General features: G+C 40.2%; 1 protein-coding gene and 1 long non-coding RNA gene across 7 annotated transcripts in view; one reads left to right on the top strand and one right to left on the bottom strand.

The window, feature by feature from the left end:
- Window positions 1–20,196, top strand: part of USP54 (ubiquitin specific peptidase 54) — a 137,360-nt gene extending 117,164 nt beyond the window's left edge. For 3 of the 6 annotated variants that reach the window (XM_073685782.1, XM_073685781.1, XM_073685780.1), the window contains 7 exons: window positions 432–551; window positions 3,097–3,286; window positions 4,748–6,156; window positions 6,522–6,640; window positions 11,964–12,104; window positions 13,668–13,836; window positions 18,238–20,196. In XM_073685782.1, coding sequence (XP_073541883.1) covers window positions 432–551; window positions 3,097–3,286; window positions 4,748–6,156; window positions 6,522–6,640; window positions 11,964–12,104; window positions 13,668–13,836; window positions 18,238–18,881 — 2,792 coding nt within the window. In that variant the 3' untranslated portion in view covers window positions 18,882–20,196. Of the gene's footprint in view, window positions 1–431; window positions 552–3,096; window positions 3,287–4,747; window positions 6,157–6,521; window positions 6,641–11,963; window positions 12,105–13,667; window positions 13,837–18,237 lie in introns of those variants that run through there. The other 3 variants (XM_073685783.1, XM_073685785.1, XM_073685786.1) reach the window with 3 other exon arrangements.
- LOC141273651 (uncharacterized) lies at window positions 8,732–13,483 on the bottom strand. The gene is made up of 3 exons (XR_012322112.1): window positions 13,235–13,483; window positions 10,599–10,782; window positions 8,732–9,779 (listed from the first exon to the last, which is right to left on the bottom strand). It is a non-coding gene; the product is annotated as an uncharacterized lncRNA (long non-coding RNA).
- Window positions 20,197–27,129: the final 6,933 nt, after the last annotated feature.

Raw genomic sequence — 27,129 nt, 5'->3', positions numbered from 1 at the left:
TTTAAGTGCTAAATGGAATGCTAGAACGCCTTACTTATACTGTTGAAACAATGTCACACCGCAGTATGGTACAGGACAGCGTGTCTGACATTATACCAAGACAAAGCCAGTATTTTGAGATCTGGTCAGTGGATGTTCTGGGCTTTCTAAGCCACATTCACAACAAGCATTTTCTTTATTTCCTAATTGCTAACACCACAATGATCAGTGTCAGTTCTACTTGGCAGGCGTTTTAATCTATTGTGACTGGCACAAGCTCCTCTGAAAACCTTAGCTTTATGCAATGCAGTTGCCAGGCAAGCTGTATGGGCAGTTGCAGAAGCTCCGTGTGGTCGTAGCAACTATAAAATAACTGATGGAAGGTGTTAGATTTTGATGTAAGCCATATAAGAAGCAATTAAGAAATGGACCATTATGTGTGGCTATTCCAGGGAGGAGTGACAGCTTTGAGCGATCCATACAGGAGGCCGACTCTGTCTTTGAGCAATCAATGAGGCTGGAGCAGAACGGAGATTACACTACAGCTTTGGCACTGTGTAATGAAGCTATTTGTAAGTAACTCCTAACCAATGCTTGACTCTGCTTTCAGTCCTGTATTGTTTAACATGGCATGCGTAACGTTTTGTGGCTCAGCTATTGGCTGTGGAAGGTGACCTTTGTCTCTCTATTTCAACAGAATCTCGCAAATTGCTATTAACTCAAATAAAAAAATACTTCATTGCTTTATTCCAGCTTTTGTTGCTTTGCCCACATTTCTACAAAAGAGACTTTGCAGTGTGGAAACAGTGCTCTTGGTTCCAATTATTTTTTTTTTTTATGTGACAAGTGTAACAAAACATCTTTCATCTGCGTGTAGCATGGATCAGAATGGACACTTTAATTACTTTTCCTCCCCGTTGAAGGTCATGCATTGTTCAGTTTCTTGGCCAAATTCATCAGGATTTTGAGCCCAGAGTGACATTAATGCCCCTGATATCAGGCATTATAAAATTCTAGGACACGTTGAAGCCTTACTCCCACGATTATTTCCTGAACATGCATTTTATTTTAATGGGGAGAGGGAAATAAGCCACTTTCAGGCTCTTCTGGTAGTAGTTCATCTCCCACGGGAAAAAACATTCCTTTTCTGAACCAACAGCTGAAAATGGGAGGGTGGGGGAAATCAGGTTTTTTGATTGCAAACTATTTTTTGTGTTTATTTCTATGTGACTTTCCACAAAACCAAATCTTGAAATATTCTAGCTTATTCAAAGGGCAGTCAAAATACCCTTTTGCATCATGTTCTTGTATTTCACTTCTCTGCTTTGCTGTGCAGCATAGCAGAGTCATCTCGTTCTGATTAGAGAGGTGCTGTAAGATGCCATTTTCATACACAGACAAGGCTCTCTATCCTCTCAGTGACACGCAGGAGATGTCCTTTCTGATTGTAGTCATTCGCATTTCCTTTCTCATCCATCTGGCCCAGACTTCTTTGATGACTTCTTGTAGCCTAGACTCATGCCTACAGAGACCAGTTTGACTCCTCACTTTTCTACTACCCTCCCTATCTTTTCTCAATCCGCTTCTTGTTGCTACTCCCAAATCTGTGCTTGTTGCTACCTCTTGTAACCCTATTGCTACACCTGCTCTACGGCACAGCTCCCCCAAATATTGTACTTCTCAAATAATGGTACCCTTCTATAATTGCCCCCAAAAATATTGCCTTCCATACGGAAGTGCCAAATAGATTCTGCCCCTAAAATTAATGATGCCAAACAGATAATTCTCCATATTGTACCACAAATAATAATAGTGCCTCGCTGCTGTTTATACCCTGAACAGAAGTGTCTGATCTTTTCAGAGTTCCCATACAGGAATGATGATCCTCATAGTCCCCCTTTGTGCTCCCATGCAGTAATAATGCCTCTTTTGTAGCCACACATAGTATTAATGCCCTATTTTTGGCTATTGAGACAATAATAATGCACTCTAAAAAGTAATAATACCCCTTTTGAAGGTAATAATGCCCTGTGAGTTGCTTTGACAGACATAATGCCCGCTGTGTGACCCCTTAACATTTATTTATGCCTCCTGAGTGTCCAACACAGTAAAAAATTGCTGTCTTTTGTACCCCATTAAAAAAAATCTAATATTCACCGAACACGGATCACTGATGAGCTCAGGGATCTGTGTAGTTATCAGTTCTTTGCAGGCCATGTGATGCCATGACGTCATTACGCCATCAACACTGGCATGCTATGAGCTGGTAAATACAGTAGTAGGGAAGGTTACCTGTGGCCAGTTGGCTTCATACTATACCATGGGTTTCTGCTCTTCTCACAGGGCGCTGAAAGTAGAGATGTGTGTGCCCCAGATGTTGGGTGGTAGCAATCTCCTGCTTTGTATGCATCTCTCTTCTCACCCTCTGTTTTATGGGGTATATTCCATCAATCCCTGGAGATTGACTGCCATTTATTACAGCTTCCATAAAGACACACCTTGCCCTATTGTCTATGCAGGAAATACAGTATATGGGTATATGCAAATACCCAACCATATAATCCACCCCCTCCTAGGTCCAATATAAAAAATAAGAAATGTCTAAATCATTATAAACCTCATCTCTCCTCGATGTAGTATAATATAATTAATAAAAGTAGTAACACAAGCTGATTGCATTATGTATTCTAATAGTATACATAATTATCTAATTCTCCATTACTGCACCCTCTGATAATGATCTGCTGCAGTTTCCCATATTACCTCCGTGCGTCCAGGTTGTACAAACTCCTAGATTTAAAAGAAAACCATCCGTATTATGAATAAGTGGGGTAATGTCTGTAGGAAAGGTGATGACGCTGGCATTGGAAGGTATGCCGCTAGAGATGAGCCTGTTCCTGCTGCCAGTCTTTCATACCAGTTTTGTTGGCTCAGTTAACATGCTCTGGCGCATTGCTTACATACATGTGCATTGTTGATAACTCTTAGGATGCATTATGTTTTGTTTCCCCTCTGTATTGCATGATTCCACGTTATGCTCTTTTTGGCATCCTATTTTTTATTCTTTTGGTTTGTGTGCGTGCATTTGTTTCTGCTATGTTTTCTTTTGCATTTTAGCTAAATTCAGACTTGCCATGCATGATGCCAGATCTAGCACACACTGCAGAGCCCTAGCAGATAAGAAGTTGCAAATGTGTTTACGAAAGGCACGGACTCTTCAGGACCGCATGCTGCTGCCGACAATTCCTCAACCGCTGCCACCAGCTTACCCCTATCCACAAGGGGGAGCTATAAACCAATCTACAAGGTAGCTGCCATGAAACTTCCTTAACTAGGAATGAACTACAGAACTGTTGCTCTTAACATGACTTAGAAATCATTTAAAGGAATACTATATATAAAATAAAAATTGATTGTATATTGATCAACATGGGGTCCTGTATTAATGCCACTCTGTCTGCTGCCAACTCTCTAGTTATTGAAAAGCAGTGGGAAAGTATACTCTTAGTCCTTAGGCTGAGTTCATACACAACGTAAATCTTCTGCAAAATCCTCTAAATTCTCAAAAATTAGCATTTGTTACATGCAAATTTCAACTTTATTTTCATTTTCTGCATTATAATGGATGAAATTCATTGCAAACTAAAGACTAACTGCATGTGATGTGGACTTTGTCAAAACCCCTTTGATTTCTGTTGTCCAGTGTTTTAATATGGATACGCCATGTGTGAACTCAGTGTAAGATGAACTTCACATTTAGATCGCAAAGACCAAGACAATGGACTGTGGGGAAATGAACCACTTTGCAGATTATCTTGATTAATGATGCCCTACTATTTTGTGTCTACTTCTCGATTGCAGACCTGTCAAACCTTATGTAAGCTGATCTGTTTCATCTGTCCTTACATCTTGCTAACATAGAGACATAAGCAGTAGAGGACAGACTGGGTATGGCTATGGGATCAGAGTCCTACAGGGATTGACATCCGGCCCCTATTTTTTCTTAGGAGTTGTAGATAAATTTGCAAAGTTGCTTCATTTTTATTATGGGTGCATTGGGTCAATAAAAAAAAAATGAACAAAACCAAAACCATTTTCATTTTTCCCTGCTGCGCTGATCATTATACGCTAGTGTATTTTATTTTGTTTTTTTGAGGTATAGTCTTCCTTTGAGTTGAAACCTCTTGTTTGGACAGAAAAGCGTCAAAGTATAAATCTCCATACATATACCATCTCTTTAGCAGTGTTATTTAGCCATTCCAAGTATTGAAATGAATTGATGTATAGAGAAAGTGAATATTCTTTGCAAAGAGACCAGAAGCCTTCCAAGCTAATACATTGGAGAAGTTCATATTTGTTCTTCTGCATTGATTCCATTGCGGCTTAGTCATTTTACTGTTACTTGCATTTGTTGATTTGTAAGTGCTTAACTGATTTTTACATGTGTGACGTGCTGTCATTTTCGATTTGAATCAAATGCACGTTTTAGTGGTCTGAAATATGAAAAATATATATTTTGCTTACAAATTCGGTACATTCTGCCAACATCTATAACACCTGAAATATATATATATATATATATATATACACCTCTTTAAATTGTGCATGTAATTAATTCCTGTATGACTAAGGTACTAAAGAAAATACAAAGGTATTTTTGCAGAGTTGGCAGATGTCTAGAATTTATATATTTTTCATAATTGGCCTAAATTTCCTTTTTAATTTTATTTTCAAATAATTTGGCAAATGCTATCTCGCCTCCTTGCAGTGACCAGGCTATCTCGGACAAAGTTTCAGTGAACCGTCAGGTAATGGCAGAGACGACCACAAAGGAGGACTTCACATCCACTCCATTACCACACCCGTTTGCTTCTAGCCATGAGTTGCTTCCATCGTCTGCGGAGTCTTCCGGCTTGTCAGCCTCTGAACATTGCCCATGTAGCAAATCATTTTCTAATTACCGTGCTCCTTCAGGTCCTAGTTCCCCAGAGAGTGCCTCAACTCCTACACAGAGCACAGTTGATAAAATTTTAAGAGTGGATGATTGTAGTCCAGACCTACAAATCAAAAACCCAAAAAGCAATCGAGCGACTGCTGGAAGCCCTAATAATGGAAAGGTGACTGAGGAGCATGAAGCTAAAGACGGTCCGCTACCTGTTCGGAAGATGAAACTCAATGGCATTAAATCTGGTTCTTTGCCATCGTTGTTGTTTCCCTGGGCACGTCGGACACAAGTACAGTCTCCAGATAAAAACAGCCAACCCAGCCATTGTAACAAATCTGTCAGTACAGAAATCCATACAAGTGAAGAAAAGGTTGGTTCTTGCATTGTCCCACCAGTCTCTCCAACTGTTACAAACAGTGTTAATGTCCATCCTGTTAACGTCTCCTCAAAAACTAACAGCCAGGACAATTTACTAGACAAACAATGTGACTTGAACATCTTTGAGACTAGCAAAGTAGAGGCGCCTAAGAGTAAAGGGTTGGTTCGTTCTCTCGCAGAACAGTTCCAGAGGCTACAGGGGGGCTCACCAAAGAGAAGCAGTTTTGGCGTGAATTTTACTGGAATAGACAACTCTGAACAGAAGTCTTCACCAGTGGGGCATATGCACGATTCACTGAACCTTTTCGAAACCGAATCTGGTTCACAGCCTCAAATCATGCAAGAGAATAAATCTGTCAGTACAGATCAAGCAAGTACGTCTCCAGATTCTGAGGATGGGTCATGTAATATAAATGGATCCAGTATTAACCATCTAAACAACCATAATGCCATGTCAATTAAGGAAGTGCTACCAGAAGACATGGCTGACAGTGTTAACCGTGGCAAGTTTTATTACAAAACTGAAAAAAAGGTGAAATTTGGAAGCACAGTGCATTTGCCAGCCTCTGTGCCCATGAACCAGTGGGTTGATAGTGTTAGCAGATATTATAATGCCCAAGTGGATGACACAGATATGGAACACCGTCTTCGTCCAAGTTTCTCCTCTAATCGAAAATCTGTAAGGTATGGCTTATCAAAGAGCTCAATTGATCTCCGGCAGGAGTGGAAGCAGGAATTTGAGCATGACGTTTCAGAGTTGAATACCTTATATAACACCAGCCTTCAGGCTTGTCCAGGCAGCAGGACTCTGCAGTGGAGATCGGAGAACCCCAGACAGACATTCGGAAAACCAAGTAAGTGGCAATGTCTATTGAACACTTTGTGCTCAGTCTATGAAATCCATTAGGTCATCGCAGGTGGTTTTATGTGAGCCAAATGATCATTAAGTGTGTGAGCACTGCTAAATTCAGTATGTGAAATGGTATGATATTGAAGTAAAACCCATTTATCCACACTTGGCACCAGAAAACCCAAACCACATTCTACGATTTGGTATTGGGCATTGCATAAAAAGCAAGTTCATTTGAGACTTTAGTCCACAAAGGAAATATGCGTAATTTTGATGTTCACTTGCAGACAGTAATTGCTTTATATAAGCACAATTGTGAAGGGTTTGATTTATTAATATTTTGATTTTTCTCAAAAATTTCCGCAAAAGTTTTGGACAACACATCTACAAGAAAAATGCAGCATGCTGTCGGTAGAGGTTTGTCAAGAACACCGACAGCTGAGATAGAACGCAGTCTCTGTGGAACCACACATTCACCTGTGTCTAAGGTATGTAGGAAGCAAACCTAATATTAGGCTTAGAGAGGATAGATGTGCATACTGTAGCCAAGTGTGAGCATCTTTGAGCAAGTAAGGCTGCATTTACACATCCGTGTGTTACCACTGAAGCAGGTAGACTGTCTAAACGTTTTTTTACGCATGGACTCTTTGCAATTGATTATTTAAAAATGGATGAAACTCGGTTGGAAAAGTGACGTATAAAGGATGTTTTCCGTATTTTATACAGATTCCCTTAGACTTTAACAGACGAGTCTGATCCGCGAAACGGATGAGAATAGGATCTGCTCTGAGTATGACAGACCAGAGACACTGATCCATTTTTAAAACTGATGTGTGTCTTGATCGATGAAACTGTGTGCTGTCCGAGAAAACTAATGGAGAGCACCAGATGTCACATGGATGTATGAATGCAGCCTTAGAGCTTTTTGGCATCTAAACTATTAATATGGACATACAGGTTCTAGACTGCTGGAAAAGTCCTCCCTGTATGTCTCATATCAGATGCCTTGTTGTTGAGAAATCCTCTTTTATACACTTTATGTAAATGACCTCTTCCAGGCTCTGGGGCTGATGCTGCCTTGAAGAGATCTGTGCCTCCAGAGCTTGTTTTATCCCCTTCACCCTGGGCGGTTTTCTGTTTTTTCCTCCCCTTCTTCCAAGAGTCCAAGAGCCATAACTTTATTTGTTTCTGTCCATATAGCTGTACGAGGGCTTGTTTTTTTGCGGGACAACTTGTACTTTTGAATGACACCATTGATTTTGCCATATAGTGTACTGGAAAAAAAATTCCAAGTGCGGTGAAATTGCAAAAAAAGTACAATTCCACAGTTGTATTTTATTTACCATGCTCACTTACTATATGGTAAAATTAACCTCGCAGTATGAGTCTTCAGGTCAGTATGAGTATGCAGATACCAAACATGTATAGGTTTATTCTTCTTATTTAAGTAGTGAAAAAAAATTTCAGAAATTTGTATAAAAAGTTTTTGCGTTTTTCGCCAGCTTCCAAGACCCATAGTGTTTTTCTCTTTTTTGGGATCTGGGGCTGGGTGAGGGCTGACATTTTCATTGATATTATTTGGGGGTAGATACAATGTCAATGTTTTGATTACCTCTTACTGCATTTTATTACAATGTTGCTGCGACCATAAAAATGTAATTCTGCCTTTTTTGATTTTTTTTCTCGTTACACTGTTTACTGATCAGTTTCATTTACTTTATATTTTGATAGATCGGATATTTCTGAACGCAGCAATACAAAGTATATGGATTTTTTATTTTTATTTTGTTTTATTTTTAATGGGGAAAAAGGGGGGAGATTTTGAACTTTTGTGTTTTATTTTATTTTATTTTTTTTTTACTGTGTTCAATAGTCCCTTTAGGAGACTTGAAACTGAGCTTCCAATTTCCTGTGCTACACATAGCAGGGCTTCAGCATAGCATAGCTTTTGTATCGCAAAAATCACGATCTCCTATGAACCATGGCCACAGGCTGACATTCACAGGAGGATCGTGATGACAAGCACGTGGGTCTTCTGAAGACCCCAGGCTGTCATGACAACCCATTAGCGCCCTGCGATCATGTGACAGGGGCGCCGATGGACGGGACCTGTGACGCGCTTCTGACCAGCGCATGTTAAATGCCACTGTCAGTGATAGCGGCATTTAACTGGTCAACGGCTCTGCAGTGAGATCAGGAGAGCAGAGAGCGGCCATCACACATCACACTGGTAACGCCACCTTCTTGTAAAACGAGTTCTGGAGGCAGCGTTAACTTCCAGGCAGCGTCCTCCCCAGAGCCTGGGAGAGGTCATTTATATAAAGTGATAAAAGATGATTTATCCACAACAAGGCATCTGATATGAGACATACAGGGATCACTCTCCTCAGCAGTCTATAACCTATATGCCCATATTAATAGTTTAGATAGGTAAAATGAGTGACAGATTCCCTTTAATTCATCAGCTTCATTCACAAAGTGCAGTCAAGTCATTATTTCTAAAAAAAAAAAAAAAAAAAAACACTATATTTTTCTTTCAATATTTATTTATTTTCTGAGGAAGGGGCATATCCGCGAAACGTCGTATCAGTATGGCGAGAAGTCATCTCTGCTATATTCCATCCTGTTAATTTCTGAAATTGGAGAAGGACTCCCTCAACGTGCACTTGGGGAGAATATGACATGTTATATTTAGTCACCTTCTTTTGATGGATTGTTTTCTAAAAGAATAAAATACGGAATTGTGTGACTTTGGTTGTTATTGCTCCATGTGTGGCATCAAAATTAGACTGATTTGAGATAATTGATTAATAAAAATATGAGCTATTGGGGTGTTTGTATATCTATGCCAAGATTGTGTATACCTGGTCATTTCTTCAGCTAATGCACTAAAGCAAAGAAGGACAGTTTTGCGATTTTGCGGGTAAAACTGCTGTATACCTGAAAAATTGTGTGGCCTTTTTAAAGGGAATCTGTCAACAGGTTTTGTAAGCTGAAGACAACATAATACTGTAGGGGTTAAAACATAGATTTCAATGATGCCACTCTTATGTTTGCTTACAGTGATTGATTGTTTTCTAGAGCTTATCATTGCTGGGACACAGCAGTATGTGCCTGGTCCGACACGCCCCCTTCTGTGATAAGCAGCTCACTGCCTATGGATGTTGTATATACAGAGCCTGGTGTGGGCGGGGTTAGCTTTCTCAGCTCTGCTTCATTCTAAATCTAAAAGCTCTGATTGTGTCAGAGCGGCTGCGCCCAGTAATCTAAGCGATACATCATTGGATTCAGCTTCTCTTTGCCTACATCAGGCTGCTCAGAGATGAGGTAGCAAAAATCTGCTGACAGATTCTCTTTAGTGCCTATCCAATATTGACACATGATTTTGCAAGTAAACATCAGTTTTTCTCAAATTGTCAGGCCATTAACAATTATTTAATAAAAACCTCACCAAACACCATTTTGCACAGTTTTCGAGCATTTTCATGTGGCCTTACATATGTGCCACCAAGATACAGATCATTGTGTATTTTACAGGGTAAGTACATCCATCAGACAAATCAGAGAAATGGCATATCTTGCTGGTTGTTTTCCAGATTCTTCCGATCTTCTTCCATGCGCTTGTTTCTATATTAATAAGTATAGAGAACATATTTGCTCGGTATGCTGTACAAGGCTGTTCTTGCTCTCTGCATAAATACTAACCCTTATTTCATGATGGATGCAAATCGCTGCTAAGTAATTGACTGTGCTGCAAGTTGGTTTCCTTATAAAATGAACATAAAGTAATATACTGCTTAATAAAAAAAAAAGAAAAGAAAAGTGTCTCCCACCTCCCAGATGCATTTTTATTGCTTATTTTACACACTTAAGGAGTAAAAAGTAATTTTACTCAGACCTATTTGGAATCTAGCAAGTAGTGACAAATTCCTTGATAATATTCCTGTGTCACTTGTCAATATTTTTATATTTTTTTAGTTTATATTTATTATATAAATTATTATTTTATTATATTTAAATTATTATATAATACATTATTAATATAATATAATTATATATTTTATTTATTGTTTTAGATTTACTTATTATTTTTTATGTTTATATTTTTTTTATAGTAGTTTTCATAAAATCAATTTATTGGCTGCATCGTGAGGTGAATTTAGTGATGCTCATGGGCTCTGAAGTCCTCCATGTTCTTACCCCTCCCTCTCACCGCTGATTGACAGCTTTCTCCTGATGCTGCTGATCAAAATCAGGGACGCCACAATTTGTCTACTACCAAAGAGGCGCATTGGTGCAAATAAAATAAGAGGGATATTTTTATCTATTGCAAAGTCTTTGTTATAGATACATTGCAATTACAGAGTTGCAAAGATAGACTTACCCTATAATATATAATGACTTAATTATTAATAGAATTATTATATACTATAATGCAATACTTACTATTATTATATTATATGTGCCATCATATCGCTTAAAGTCCCAGAATCCGATCCATGTCTGTCCATTGGCTGTGTCCTATATAGCAGTTATACTCCAGCTCACTCTCATTTAAGTGAATAAAGTATCCAAATCGGACATGACACTTTTTGGAACAAAAGACGCGCTTTCTTATCCTGGACAACCCCTTTAGGTGTGACAAATAAGCAATAAAGGTAGAAATCAGAAGGATGTCGATACTTCTATATTTATTTTACTTGTACAGCGCCATCGTATTGCACAGATCTTTACAGACGTCATCATCACTCAGTCCAGATTCCTTATCAGTATGTCTTTGCTTGGTTTTTTTCCCACACCCCAAACTTTATCAAAACTCTGCACATAGGCTCCATATAGAATATCCACAGAGTAAGGGATGGGGCCAAACAGATTGTATGTTCTCCCCATGTTTGCATGGGTTTCCTCCCACACTCCAAAAACATACTTGTAGGGAAATTAGATTGTGAGCCCCAATGTGGACAGTGCCGATATGGTCTGTACAGCGCTGTGGAATTAATGGCGCTATATAAGTGAGTAAAATAAAGGGGTTGTCCACTATTTTTATATTGATGGTCTCGTCTGGAGATAGCTCATCAGTATAAGATGGATGGGGGTTTGGTGTCCCCACCGGTCGGCGAGTGTTACTTCCTGCAATGGCTGGATGTACTTGGTGTGCAGCACAGCTCCGCACACATCTTGTGGCTGCTGCCGTGGACAGATCAGCTGTGGTCTGTACACTGTTTACATCTGTCAGATCACCACCAGCCTTATAATAATAACCAACCTAAGGACAGGTCATCTGTGTAATGATAGTGGACAACCCCCTTTTTAAGGATAAAAGATAAAATAATTACATTTCCATTGTTCCCTTTTTCTTCATTCCACTTTTTCTAATTTAAGAACAAATGTATTTGGAGAAGGTGAAGTTACATTTTAGGAAGTTTAGAGGTCCATTTAGACACGCAGATTTCTACCCATAATTGAACGCTGATCAAATTGTATGGGGACAGAATGATCGGTCATCTGATTGGTCAGTCCCCATACAGCATGCATGTTGTCGGCAGCACATCCTCTAGTTGATATTTTGGAGGCGGCATACATGATCCAATCAACTGCAGATGATTGAGATTGAGCACTCTTATTAATTTATACAATTATCATTCCGTGTACATGGACCTTAACCCCTGGTATCCCATCATTTGGGATACTTTTTATGCCCTGGAAGATTATGGGCAATGAGAATTTGACTTTGATAGCTAGGAGTGCGTGGCAGTGTAATTGGTGCTATATATTATAAGCATTCCTGCCAAATTGTGTGTGCACCTGCAGGTCACTAATGGCAGGGACCAGAGCAGGAAGTCTGAGGAAGACGAGCTGTACAGTGCAGAGAACTTCCGGCGGCTGGCAAGGAGCCTCAGTGGGACTGTCATCTCTAGCAGAGAAGAGACTCTGGTCTCTTCTCACAGTTTTGTAAGTAGTAACAACTTGATTGACATGTTTGACAACATTAGTCAGATACAATATTTCTGTATCGCAGACCACTAAGCCTAAACAGACTAAAAATGTGGCGTCGTGTAAAAAGTCATGGATAGATCTTATGGCGATACTAACTTCTCTGCTTGTCTAACCAGCAGACACCTTGTTCCTTACTTTCCTGGTACCTTCACTCTTTGCTCAGTTTAGTAATTTTCTGTATACAGTTTCTTTTCTCAATTGTACAGGATGTCCCTAGAGTCTGTACACATAGGAATTCTCATTAACTAGAATGTGCTAAAATTGACAAAAATGTGGATTTATTACATCAAGTTCTCGTGAAATCAACCTTTGCATCCCAAGTAATGGAAATCATATTGCAGATGTTATTTAGTATTCCAGTTGAATAAAATGTTAATAAACTTCATTTATTGAAAATAGGTATTTTTGCCTATGTGTCCAGACTTTAGGGACACCCTGTATTTTAAACATTGTTGCCAATCATGTTTGAGAAGAGTCACTGCACAGTGTGACTGTTTAAGTGCTTGCCAACACCAAGTTAATATTTGGCAAGCCATGCAACTTGCCAATCCTAATGGTTTGTAACGTACACACCTTTTGCATTAGCCTCTGCTTGCCACTTCCAGTGATCATCACGTGACTGCAAGTATGCGATTTTCATTCTGGCTTTCACGTGCCGGCTAGAGTCTCAGCTGCGTCTAGGATCTCATGCAAATCACATACTTACAGTCGCGTGATGATCGCTGGAACCAGCAAGTGGAGCCAAAACCTAGAGGTGTGTACATTACATAGCATTAGGAACTGGCAAGCTGCACAGCTTGCTGTACATTTACTCGTGGGAGGACAACCCCTTCAAATCATGGCACATTTCTTCTTTTCTCTTGCTTAAATAATGCCAATGTATTTCACGTTGTTACGCAGAGAGTGTCACCACTAATATCTCTCCCTGTCCTCAACACCTAATTTTGCTGTGTTTGAAATGGACTAAGACACACACACTGTGAGGACACACAAATAAAACGTGAGGGCACGCCAAAACACTGTGAGGGCACGCCAAAACACTGTGAGGGCACGCCAACAGTCTGCATGTAGGTGGTGTTAATTACCTTATTCAAGCTCCAGTGTTGCAAGACAGCCATTCTTACTATGATGCCACCTTGCTGCCCCATTACATAACTATTGGGCACTGCATGGGTTGTTAATTTGCATTTGATATCACTTTTGCTTTGTTCCTGAATGTCTGTAAATGGTTGATTTAAAAGGGGTCATTATGCAAATTACAGCCTTAGCTAAGCAGTAAAATGCTTCTTTGTCCTGGGTGTCGGACTGCTATGGGTCATGTTTTATTGCGCCCGTCTGTAAGGCTGCTTTCACTTTGGCTGTGTGTTAATATTCGGTCTTGTTCGTGGTGCTTGATGTTTTAACCACATGTTGTCCCAAGCAAGTATTTGGTCTCTGACAAAATGTTATCCTGTTACACATTAACCATCTGGTTTATGGCTGTATTTATTTATTTTTTTCTGTTTCATTTGTTAAAAGGAGGCATCCAATGAGAGGAAAGCGCTGGTGGACAGCAGTCATCGCTCTCACAGCTCCTCCTCCTACCCTTACACCCACAATCCTTCTGTCTTATCCTATGAACCCCAGCACTACCCATCTCATGAGGTTCTGGCGCCCAGCTTGGTGGGTGAGGCACACAGACCACCAGGTAATTGCACACAGCCCTCCTGCATGTTTTATTTCTCTATTGTATGCTACTGTTGTACTTCATTGAAAGCCATTCACATGTTCCTTTATATCCTCTGTGCTGTCTTGAATTGGCTGCTTTTAGTTCTGCTTTTTCTATTTTATTTCCATACATTTAATGAGAGGTATGCTTGGATGGTTTTATAATAGTATGTTCCCTCCAATTTACAGGCTTTACACAATCCTAACCATTTTTTTTTTTATATATATCCAAACGTTACTCCCTTCCATTTCTCCCCTTCTGTTTTATTCATTTACTTGGTAAGTTTGACTCTCTTCCATCTGTGCCTTCCTTCTTTCTAACTACAAGATAGCACAACACCAGAAATGTTTGTAGTCTTTAAGCATGGAAACACACAGGCCTGTGCAAGAGCTGTGGCCACAAAGCAGTAGTACACTGTGTGCAGAATTATTAGACAAGTTGTATTTTAGAGGATTATTTTTATTATTGATCAACAACTATGTTCTCAATCAACCCAAAAGACTCATAAATATCCAAGCTTAATATTTTCGGAAGTTGGAGTGTTTTTTTTTTAGATTTTGGCTATCTTAGGAGGATATCTGTTTGTGCAGGTAACTATTACTGTGTAGAATTATTAGGCAACTTAATAAAAATTATTTTCATCAGGTAAGCCAATATCCGTGCACAAAATGTAGAAATAAACATTTCTGACATGCAAAAACAAAAACCCAAAAAATTAGTGATCAATATAGCCACCTTTCTTTATGATGACACTCAACAGCCTTCCATCCATAGATCCTGTCAGTTGCTTGATCGGTTTTCGATCAACATTGCGTGCAGCAGTCACCACAGCCTCCCAGACACTGTCCCGAGAGGTGTACTGTTTTCCCTCCCTGTAGATCTCACATTTTATAATGGACCACAGGTTCTCTATGGGGTTCAGATCAGGTGAACAAGGGGGCCATGTCATTATTTTTTCTTCTTTTAGGCCTTTACTGGCCAGCCACACTGTGGAGTAGTTGGATGCATGTGATGGAGCATTGTCCTGCATGAAAATCATGTTTTTCTTGAACAATACTGACTTCTTCCTATACCACTACTTGAAGAAGTTGTCTTCCAGAAACTGGCAGTAGGTCTGGGAGTTGAGCTTCACTCCATCCTCAACCTGAAAAGGTCCCACAAGTTCATCTTTGATGATACCAGCCCATACCAGTAGCCCACGTCCACCTTGCTGGTGTCTGAGTCGGAGTGGAGCTCTCTGCCCTTTACTGATCCAGCCTCTGGCCCATCCATCTGGCCCATCAAGAGTCGCTCTCATTTCATCAGTCCATAAAACCTTTGAAAAATCAGTCTTAAGATATTTCTTGACCCATTCTTGAAGTTTTATCTTATGTTTCTTGTTCAAAGGTGGTCGTTTTTCAGCCTTCCTTACCTTGGCCATGTCCCTGAGTATCGCACACCTTGTGCTTTTTGATACTCCAGTAACGTTGCAGCTCTGAAATATGGCAAAACTGGTGGCGAATGGCATCTTGGCAGCTTCACGCTTGATTTTTCTCAATTCATGGGCAGTTATTTTGCGCCTTTTTTGGCCAACGCGCTTCTTGCGACCCTGTTGGCTATTTGCCATGAAACGCTTGATTGTTCGGTGATCACGCTTCAAAAGTTAGGAAATTTCAAGACTGCTGCATCCCTCTGCAAGACATCTCACAATTTTGGACTTTTCAGAGCCCGTCAAATCTCTCTTCTGACCCATTTTGCCAAAGGAAAGGAAGTTGCCTAATAAATAAGCACACCTTATATAGGGTGTTGATGTCATTAGTCAACACCCCTCCTCATTACAGAGATGCACATCACCAGATTTACTTAATTGGTAGTTGGCTTTCAAGCCTATGCAGCTTAGAGTAGGACAACATGTATAAAAAGTATCAAAGTGATCAAAATCTGCATTTGCCTAATAATTCTGCACGCGGTGTATATCTTAATTATGTCTAACATGTAACACATGGCTTTTGTTTTTATTCTAAATACATTGGAGAAATTAAAAAATATGGTTGCAAAGAAATGCATAGCCTTACAATGCAGCTACAAGTTATTTGTATATTTCTACAATGGCAGGAACTGCACTTCAACACCTAATATTAAAACTTGCTTTCTTGTAAGTTTCGTTTTGTGTTTATTATGGATTTTTACACCTTTAAGGGCATACAGCTGTATTTGTGCAGCTAAACTACTGCCAGCAAGTGCCACCTGGTGGCTGTGATGCTAAATGTAATTTTTTTTCTGGCTCTGAAAGGAACCTGTCACTTTCAGAAACTCTCTTTACCTTTTGGATATGTTGGTAATATGCAGGTTAATATTTAAAGTGCACCTGTCAACAGGATTGTGCTCAGTAAACTACATACACTTTCAGGTGGGCAACATTACACTGGTTAAAATGATACCTTGGTTGATGAAATCCGTCCTGTGGTTGTTGTGTAATCTTTACTTTCAGTTTGGAGATAATGATATGCTTGTGCTTTGGGGCGGCCTGTGGGGTTGGCTCTCTCTGCTGCTCTGCTTACATATTCATCTGTATGCTCTTATGACAGCTCACTGATCGTTCAGTGACCTGCCACCTATTTTACATAATGCATCTAGTAGTGGGGGGCTGGTAAAATAGGAGGCAGGTCATTGCAGGCACAGTGAGCTGTCATAAGAGCATATAGATGAATATGTAAGCGGAGCACCAGATAGAGCACCCCCCACAGGCCACTCCGAAGCACGACCGTATCATTAACTAAAAGTAAAGATTACACAAGAACCACAGCACGGATTTCCTCAACCAAGGTATCATTTTAATCAGTGTAATGCCGCCCTCCTGACAGTGTATGTAGTTTACTGAGCACAATCCTGCTGACAGGTGCACTTTAAGTCTTGTGTAGCTGGCTTACTGGAGCAAAGGCTGTAGGGATCCAATCTGTATGGTGCAGGGAGTCGTTTGTCACCCATCACTACACACTGAGCATACTGTAATTACTCCCTGCACACATTGCACACATACACTGCAGACACATGCTGTAGAGCAAGCTGTCAATCAAAGTGCTGAGGAGGTATTACAGCTTGCTCACTGTGTAGAACGCAGTGAATGTAAGATCACTGTGCACTGCCCGATGACTGGAGGTGAAGCGGCTGCAGGGAGAATAAAGCTTAATTTTCTCCCTGTAGCCGCTGCTCCAGTAAGACTGCAGGATATGATTTAGACACGTTTTACTTGCAAATTAGCACTATATCTGCAGGTATATAGCATTTTTGCAAATTACAGGTTCCCTTTTTAAACGAGAAATTTACTGGAATATTTTGAGTTGGACTGTAGTAGGCATTTATTCCTAAACCTAACACTTTAAAAATTATCCAAATACGGCACTCCATTTGACAGTGAACCTACTATTTATACCATTTCTAGTACCAGCAGGAACATGTTCACCTATCACACATCCAATGTTAACCAATGTGAATCACTAATCCATATTCACAGCGACCCCCACAGTAGAAAATTTACAGAATGTTACACAACTTGAATGTTGTGGATTTAAGACCTACTTAAGTTTGTCCTCCCCATGTGACCATACAGCAAACGTTCTCCTATTGTGGATATTTTTAGCAGAGCACAATAATTTGAGTGCCTCCATTTAACAAGAGTGACTGCAATATTAAACAATACAGGGCTCATCCTTTTTTTTTTTTTATTTATTTAAACAACCTATTTTTGTTAGTCCTCCAGAAGTGCGCTGACCACAAGGGTTCCTGCTGCAAGGAGTCTCAGCAATCTCTTGTGATCTGCAGGCAGGAATCTCCCTACAGCACAGCCACAGGAGAAATGAAGAATGTCATAGTTCTAGTTCTCCTTATTTTCTTAAAAGGGATGGTTCATTTTTGGTAAATGTGTGTTAATATATTTTAGATAACCATTCCCAAATGGCAAAGATGTATATTATTGCTAAAATGAGTGGCATAGGGAAATATTGAGGCAATTCCTTAAAACTTGTATAGATTTGCTCAAGCAACAAAAGTTACTGAAAGTGTCTGTAAGACATGGGCTGTTTTTAGCACCATTTGCAACACTATTTTTACTTTTTTTTGTGATTGCCATCCACTATCCTTATGTGCCACCTTTGACTATACTTACTAACTACCGCCATTGGATCATGTATATGTTCCTTTTATACACTACTCGGCAGTCATTTAAAGCATTATTAGTTTTTTTGTTTAGATATTGAACATTTGCATTTGAAAGCTTTGAGGCCTTGAATAGTGAACTGTAGAGGATTGGTGTACTGTCTCTTGCCTTATTAGATAAGTAATGCAATCTTTTTTTAGTCTATAGAAACAATGGATGATATTTACTTTCTCTTTTCACTTTAGGAGACCCGACTGTCCAAAAGCTTTTGGCTTTGCCTGACAGGAGTGAAAGTGTCAGAGTTACCGAACACTCAGATATGGCAGTAGGCTATGCAACTCTCCCAAGGGCACCCAAGATCGGTTCCAATTTATACTCCTCACAGAGGTCTTCACCTGACTCTTGGCAACAACCAGGAGCCATGGAACATAATATTCCAACCTACCACCAGTGGTCAGGTCACACAGTGCAGGCGAACGGACCTGACCAAAACATGGTAAATTCTAACTTATTGGGCTCACCAGGCAGAAGACTACAAAATGGTTTGTATCAGCAAGAATCGAGTTACAGGGGTTATGAGGCCTATAAGATGAACCGCAGACCATCACCATCTACAGAGTACTGCACCTTGAGTATGCCACGTAGCTCTTCCATGGGCAGAGGAGATGTGTTGTCAAAAGCTTTTGCTCCGCAGTCTAGAGTGCAGGGTCCTAGGAGAGTAGACATGCCACCAGACGAAGACTGGAGACAGAACAGTTTTGCCCCTCTAATGAGTGGATGGAGGCAGCATCCAGCATATTCCCCGCATCGGACCTATTCTTCTGCCTCTGACATGTTCGGTACAGCCAGCTGGAGGGGTACATCCGCCCTGCCTAGAAATGGGAGGTAAATGTGTTTGTATAGCTGTCCAGAATGCCTGCCTACAGAAGCTGCCAGATTTGCATCTTACACTTTTGATCCAAGTCTTGTAACGCAAAGGTTATTTGTTCGTAGTGTGATCGCCAGTCTTGTCTTAACACCTATAAGCCTGTGGAAAGTCCCTTTGTGCTAGATGTTTGGTCAAGATTTGGAATCGTAATTACTATTTTAGATTGCCCAACTGGTGCAGGAGGGCTTTGCAATGAAGTAACATCAGAGCTAGCAGACGTCCATACTCTCCAAGCTCACATCTCCTTCAGATGTGTGAATTGCTGACAAACCATTCTTCCACTTAACAAACCGCGAGAACAACTGCTCATTTCCTACCTTGTCAGTATGGTGCTCATTTAGCAATAATATGCTTAAAAAGAGAGCATTAATGTGTACAGGGTGTTTATCAACTACTCTGTAAGGAGTAAAACCTGAGGGTAAGGCCACGCCGAGCCGACCGCGAGCACCAATGTGCGTTTTACAAACTGATTGATAATGGCCACACAAGTTTGCAGATATACAGCAATTTTAAACCTTAAAGACATTAACAATAAATTTGAAAGCTGCAGCAATTTGCAATAAAACCGTATGTCGGTGTGTGTGGTTTTCGGCTCCATCGTGGCCTCACCCCAAGTATTTTGGGAACCATTGCCTTTGCTCTTTCAGACCCTGCTTCAGTTAGCAATAGTTATATGTTGCAGTGGTGATACTTAGAGTAAGCAGACCATTCTTTTTGTTATGTGTTGGATTCCTTTTGGCGTCTATGCGACCAAAGGACCATATCTGTTTAATTTACCCATGAACTGCAATTCTACAGGGTGTATAGTATAGTCTGTCCTCCCTTAAATTTACCTTTTTATAGCTTTTGCTGCCAGAAAAGGGACTAGTTAACCACTGGCAGAGAGAAAAATGTCCTAAAGACCCTGCGCCCGGGCAGCTCGTCTTCCAGTGGCACCCTATATAAAAAAAAAAAAGTGTGCAGTCACGGGACTAAAAGTATTAGTTGAAAAGCAAACCCAGCATTAACCATGCAGATAGTTAAGCACAAATCTTGACTACTGTAAGGGAGGTGGGAGAGGAGGGGGGGGCAATGCCACGGTTATTGAAGAATGCCCTGCCCACCCCTTTTTCCTTCTCTCCAGTAATTGTAGCAAGTTCATAACAGATGACTGTTATCACTGCATGCTTAAACCCACTGATGTTATCAGCTAGAGGATAAATTAAATATTTTAGTGTCAAAACATTTGCTTTTGTAAGTATTTTTCAAATAAATATATAAAATAGTTCTATTAAAATGAATCTGATCTGTTTTTTTTATTTCATTCTATAACTTGGGAACATGTATGGTTTTTGTCTGAAAATGTGAGCTCTGACAAAAAAAAATTTGTATGGCTATTAAAGGAGATGTCAGTGGTAAATGGGTTATGAGTGTGTTCAGCTTTGTATCCTGACAGTGTGCACTGCACGGGTGAGCGTGTTCGTAAGGTGGCACCCTCTGTAATGCAAGTGACTCCAGCCCAGTCCTCATGCCCTCAGCCCTTTTAATATTTGGAACACCAAAAAATGTATTCTGAGACCAAATTATTATAGATGAAAAATCAATTTATTAGTATAGGACTACACAACACAAAATAAAACCACAATAATAAAAACACGAAATATAAAACTAGAGGAGATCTGGGTGTATCCCTGAATGTCAAAAATATAGGCCAACATGCAAAAACCAGCACATGATTGCACTTCAATAAGCATTTATGTAATACTATCATGTGCTGGTTTTTGCATGTTGGCCTATATTTTTGACATTCAGGGATACACCCAGATATCCTCTATTTTTATATTTCCTTTTTTTATTATTGTGGTTTTATTTTGTGATATGTAGTCCAATACTAATAAATTGATTTTTCATCTATAATAATTTGGTCTCCGAATGCATTTTTTGCTGTCCCTTTGATTTTTGTATTCTTTGGCAATTATATATTGTTTATTTTTTTGTATTTCCTTTTTGCATAGGTTTTCTCCTTTTAATATTTGACCAGTGTATCAAGTTTCTAAAAAAAAATAAAGTAAGTGCAGCAAATGGCACTCACCTTTTCTTTATCCACTGCTGATCTAGTGTAGACACTTTGGCGGTCCAGCTGGTCTGGTGCTGTACTGCTGGCTTCATAACTCAACACTGATGCCAGTAAAGTCTACTGATTGTTTACATGCTGCCAGTATGACTCCTGCCACCAAAGACCAGGAGGACTGCCACAGCGTTTGCACTCCATCATCAAGAGATGGAAAAGGTGAGCAGTGTTAACTTTTTTCTTTTTTACGGCATTTGCTGCTGTTTATTTATTTTTGTTTAGAAACTGAGTAACTTTTTGAACGTAGACCTACAAGATCAGAAAAATTTGAAATTGATGAACATATACAATCAGCATATTTTTTTTCATTGGGCTGTGTGGTATTTGGGTATTTTACACAAGTTTTATTCAGGTGGATTTTGGCACAAATTCCATATTGAAATACACATGAAAGCACTCACAAAACTCCTCCCATTATATTGACTGCAATGCAGAATTTCTGCTGCATATGACTACATGACTTTTTGATGCAGCTACCACCCAGAAATTGTATTTGTGAAGTGTAAAGGAAATGATGCATGATTTTCTAAATATTTAAAAAATATAAATCTGAAAACTGTGACATGCATTTCTATTCATCCCCCTGTAGACTCATACGACTAAATAAAATCCTGAGTGACCAATTGCCTCCAGAAGTCACATAATTAGTAAACTGAGTCTACCTGTATGTAATTTATTCTCAGTGTAACTAGAGCTGTTCTGTGAATGCCTCACAGCTTTGTTTGAGAACATTAAGCATCAAACAGCATCATGAAAATCAAGGAACACATCAGAGCGGTCAGGACTCGGGAATAAAGTTGCAGAGAAGAGTAAGGTTATGTGCCCACGATGCAGAAATGCTCCGGATTTTTCCTGAGCGTTTCTGCATCTCCCTGGCAGAAAAAACGCATGCGGATTGTACATGTGGATTGTACATGCAGATTGTACATGCGTTTTTCCTGCCAGGGACAAGCGTTTGTCACGCGTTTTTCACATGCGATTTCGCATGCGGGTTGTCAAGCGCTTTCCAAGCGATTTTAGCATCACTTGAAAAAGTGCTTGGCAACTTGGTCACACTATATAAATCCATGCAACTGGCATGGATTTTATATAGTGTGACCAAGTTAGCTTAAAAAAAAAAACAAAGCAACATATGCTCACCTTCCAATGGCCCCCGGTTTCCTTCTCTGATGCGTCCGGTCTCCCTGGTGTCTCGTGGTGGTGTAAAAGGACCTTCCATGACGTCATTTAGTCATGTGACAGGTCACGCGACCGCCGACGGTAGCGGTCGCGTGACCTGTCACATGACTAAATGATGTCATGGAAGGTCCTTTTACTCCATCGTGAGCCACCGGGGAGCCAAGACATACCGGATAGAAGACCATCAGAAGGTGAGTATAATGTGTTTTTTTTTGTTTTTTTTTTAAATTCTTTTTTTTACAGGTACTATGGTACCCGGGTCTGTAGGAGAGTCTCCTCTTCTCCAGACCCGGGTACCATCCGCACATTGAATCGCTTAACCCCATTAAAGCCCATGACATACTAATACGCTTCTGTGCCCTGGGACTTAAGAGCCTGACCCGTTTTAGTACGTCATCGCGATCGCGCGCGCGCCCACAGGCTGTGCGGGCGCGATCTCCGCCGGGTGTCAGCTGATTGTCACAGCTGACACCCGGTATTATGTGCAGGGAGTGGTCCCGCACCGCTCCTGGCACATTAACCCCCGCAATGCTGCGATCGAAGTCGATCACAGCATTGCGGTAGCTAAGGGGAGGTGATCGCAATACTCACTACCTCTTCCCGCCTCCAGCGCTGTCTGCCGCGGCTTCCCGGGAGTTGCCATGACGACCCGATGTCGTCATGACAACATCCGGGTCACCAGACAGCAGGAAGATTGTTTGGTCATGCGCAGTGCATGACCAAACAATCTTATCACTGTGCAGCGCTGACTGCCTGCATAGCACATGGATGGTGCTCCATCCCTATGCTATGCAGGCGATCAGAATTAAAAAAAGTGAAAGTCCCAGAGTGGGACAAGGTAAAAAAGTAAAAAAAACTTTCAGAAAGTGAAAAAAAAAAAAAAAGAATCCACCAAAAATAAAAATATAATGTACCCATCAATAAATATTATTATGAAAAAAAAACAACAAACAATAAAAGTACACATATTTGGTATCGCCGCATCCGTAACGACCTGACCTGTAAAACTGTCCCACTAGTTAACCCCTTCAGTGAACACGGTAAAAAAATAAAATAAAAAACGAAGCAAAAAACTGCTTTATCATCATACCGCCAAACAAAAAATGGAATAACACGCGATCAAAAAGATGAATATAAATAAAAATGGTACCGCTGAAAACGTCATCTTGTCCCACAAAAAACGAGCCGCCATACAGCTCCATCATCCGAAAAATCAAAAAGTTATAGCTCTCAGAATAAAGCGATGCAAAAAAATAATATTTTCTATAAAATAGCTTTTATTGTGTAAAAGCGCCAAAACATAGAAAAACGATATAAATGTGGTACCGCTGTAAAGGTACTGACCCGAAGAATAAAGCCACCTTACCAATTTTACCACACGCGGAGTAGAATAAAAAAATGAAAAAAAAAAAAAAAACAATTCCTGAATTGTTGTTTTTTGTTTATTCTGCCTCCCAAAAGCTGGAATAGAAAGCGATCAAAATATGTCACATGCCTGAAAATGGCACCAATAAAAACGTCAACTCATCCCGCAAAAAACAAGCCGTCACATGACTGTCGGTCAAAATATGGAAAAATTATAGCTCTCAAAATATGGCGATGCAAAAACTAGATTTTACAAAATATGTCTTTTAGTGTGTGACAGCTGTCAATCATAAAAACCCGATATGATTCTGGTATCTCTGTAGTCGCACCGACCCGAAGAATAAGGTCGTCTAATCACTTATACCGCACTAGGAACGGCGTAAAAAATAAACGCAAAAGCTAGGGCTGGGATTGGGGTTAGGGTTGTTTTTTTTTTTCAAAAGTAAAAAAATAAATAAAAAAATGACGATATGGCAACTAGGGTTGAACGCAAGTGCTCGCTACTTGAGTTTGCATCGGGTGCTCGGGTATGCATTGAGTATCGCGGGTGCTCGAGTTTCCGCCCCATATGCTTCGCAGCCAAAAAAACCTCGCGGGGATTGCCTGCCATGCACGAGCGATCCCCGCATGTTTTTTTGGGGGTGTCTAATAACCGTGAAACATGCGGGCGGGGACTCGAGCATTTCACTTGAGCACCCGTGATACATGGTGCATACCTGAGTACCCGATGCAAACTCAAGTAGCGAGCACTTGCGCTCAAGACTAATGAGAACTTATTCAATATGATGACCTAATGTCATCAAATTCTGTGTCGTACCTCTGGGTTCAAAATGTTCACTATACCCCTTGATAAAATCCTTGAGTGGTGTAGTTTCCAAAATGGGTTCACTTGTGGGGGGGTTTCAACTATTTAGGCACATCAGGGGCTCTCCAAACGCGACATGGCGTCCGCTCTCGATTCCAGCTGATTTTGCGTTCGAAAAGTCACACAGTGCTCCTTCCCTTCTGAACTCTGCTGTGCGCCCAAACACTGAACTTTCCTCACATATGGGGTATAGGCGTACTCAGGAGAAATTGCACAAAAGTTTTTGGGGTCCATTTTCTCCTCTTACCCTTGTGAAAATAAAAAAAATTGGGGCTAAAACATCATTTTTGTGGAAAAAGTTTGATTTTTTTTATTTTCACGGCTCCATGTTATAAACTTCTGTAAAGGACTTGGGGGTTCAAGGTGCTCACCACACATCTAGAGAAGTTCCCTGAGGGGTCTAGTTTCCAAAATGGTGTCACTTGTGGGGGGTTTCCACTGCTTAGGCACATCAGGGGCTCCCCAAATGCAACATGGCTTCCGCTAATTATTCAAGCAAATTTTACATTCAAAAAGTCAAATGGCGCTACTTCCCTTCCCAACCCTGCCATGCGCCCAAACAGTGGTTTTCCCCCACATATGGGGTATCTGCTTACTCAGGAGAAACTGCACAACAAATTTTGGGGTCTATTTTTTCCTGTTACCCCTGTGAAAATAAAAAAAAATGGGTCTAAAGTAACATTTTTGTGAAAAAAGTTAAATGTTAATTTTTTTCTTCCACATTCCAAAAATTCCTGTGAAGCACCTGAAGGGATAATAAAGTTCTTGAATGTGGTTTTGAGCACCTTGAGGGGTGCAGTTTTTAGAATGGTGTCACTTTTGGGTATTTTCTGTCATAAAGACCCCTCAAAGTGACTTTAAATATGATGTGGTCCCTAAAAAAAATGGTTTTGTAAATTTTGTTGGAAAAATGAGAAAGCGCTGGTCAACTTTTAACCCTTATAGCTCCCCAATAAAAAAAAAAATGTAGGTTCCAATATTGTGCTGATGTAAAGTAGACATGTGGGAAATGTTATTTATTAACTATTTTGTGTGACATATCTCTCTGATTTAAGGGCATAAAAATTCAAATTTTGAAAATTGCAAAATTTTCCAAATTTTCACCAAATTTCCATTTTTTTCACAAATAAACGCAAGTGATATCGAAGAAATTTTACCACTATCATGAAGTACAATATGTCATGAAAAAACAGTCTCAGAATCAGAGGGATCCGTTGAAGTTTTCCAGAGTAATTACCTCATAAAGTGACAGTGGTCAGAATTGGCCGGGTCATTAACGTGCAAACCACCTTGGGTTGTAAAGGGGTTAATATCCGCATGTGCACATGTATACATGCGTATATTAAGCGATTCAATGCAAGTCGATGGTGGCAATTACACGGTGTGTCTTCAAAATAATTGGCAGTGCTGCGTATTTTTCCGCAATGATAATCCGCAGTGGAAATTTCCGCAGCATGTGCACAGCACATGCGGATTATCATTGGAGAAAATAGTAGGTCTGCTAACAAGTGTTTTTTAAGCGTTTCTGTGGCTGAATTGCTGGTGCAGAAACACTTAAACGCATAGTGGGCGCACAGCCTGCAGCATGATTTAGTTTATAAAAAAAAAAAATAGCCCAAGCTCTGAACATCTAATGGAGCACTATTCAATCCATCATCCAAAAATGGAAGGAGTATGGCACAACTGCAAACCTATCAAGACATGGCCATCCACCTAAACTGACATCCCAAGCAAGGAGAGCACTAATTAGAGAAAAAGCCAAGAGGCCCATTGTCACTCTGGAGGAAATGCAGAGATTCACAGCTCAGGTGGAAGAATCTGTGCACAGGACAACTATTAGTTGTATAGTCCACAAATTTGGCCTTTATGGAAAAGTTGCAAGAAGAAAGCCAGTTTTGAAAACAAGCCATTGTTTGCAGTTTGCAAAAAGCCATGTAGGAGACACAGCTAGCATGTGGAAGAGGGTGCTCTGGCCAAATAAGACCAAAGTAGTACTTTTTAGGCTTAATGCAAAACGCTCTGTGTGGCGGAAAACTAACACTGCACATCACCCTCAAGACACCAACCCCACCGTCCAAACGTGTTAGCAGCATCATGCTGTGGGGATACTTTTCTTAAGCAGCGACAGGGTTGCTGGTAAGAGTTGATGGGGAAAAAGGATGGGACTAAATACAGTGCATTCCTGGAGGAAAACCTGTTAGAGGTTGCAAAAGACTTGAGACTGGGACGAAGGTTCACCTTCCAGTAGGACAGCAACCCTAAACATACTGCCAGAGCTACAATGGAGTGGCTCAGTCACAGTCCAGACCTAAATCCCATTGAGAATCTGTGGCAAGACTTGAAAATTGATGTTCAGACGCCTCCATGCAATCTCACTGTGCTAGAGATAGTTTGCAAAGAAGAATAGGCAAAAATTTCAGCCTCTAGATGCCAAAGCTGGTAGAGATATACCCAAAAAGACTTGCAACGGTGTTTTATTTTTTTCATGTGTTTTTTTTTTTTTTTTTTTTACAAAAGACAGAAAAAAATGCACCAAAACTACCGAGTTCAGCCATGGTTTAGATACACAGAGGACAGAGATTTTATAGAATCACATCCACTTTGCTTGGAAATTTAAACAGTGTTCACATGAAGCATAAATGCTGCGTATTTTCTGTTGCTTTTTTTTTGCCCAGAAATTCTGCTGCCTT

Source organism: Phyllobates terribilis, unplaced genomic scaffold (assembly GCF_046119375.1).
Source record: "Phyllobates terribilis strain yellow unplaced genomic scaffold, ASM4611937v1 Scaffold_5__5_contigs__length_657084704, whole genome shotgun sequence".
In the NCBI taxonomy this organism is placed as follows: Eukaryota; Metazoa; Chordata; class Amphibia; order Anura; family Dendrobatidae; genus Phyllobates; species Phyllobates terribilis.
The sequence above is the reverse complement of the archived record's forward strand: the minus strand, read 5'-3'. Positions and strand labels throughout refer to the sequence as shown.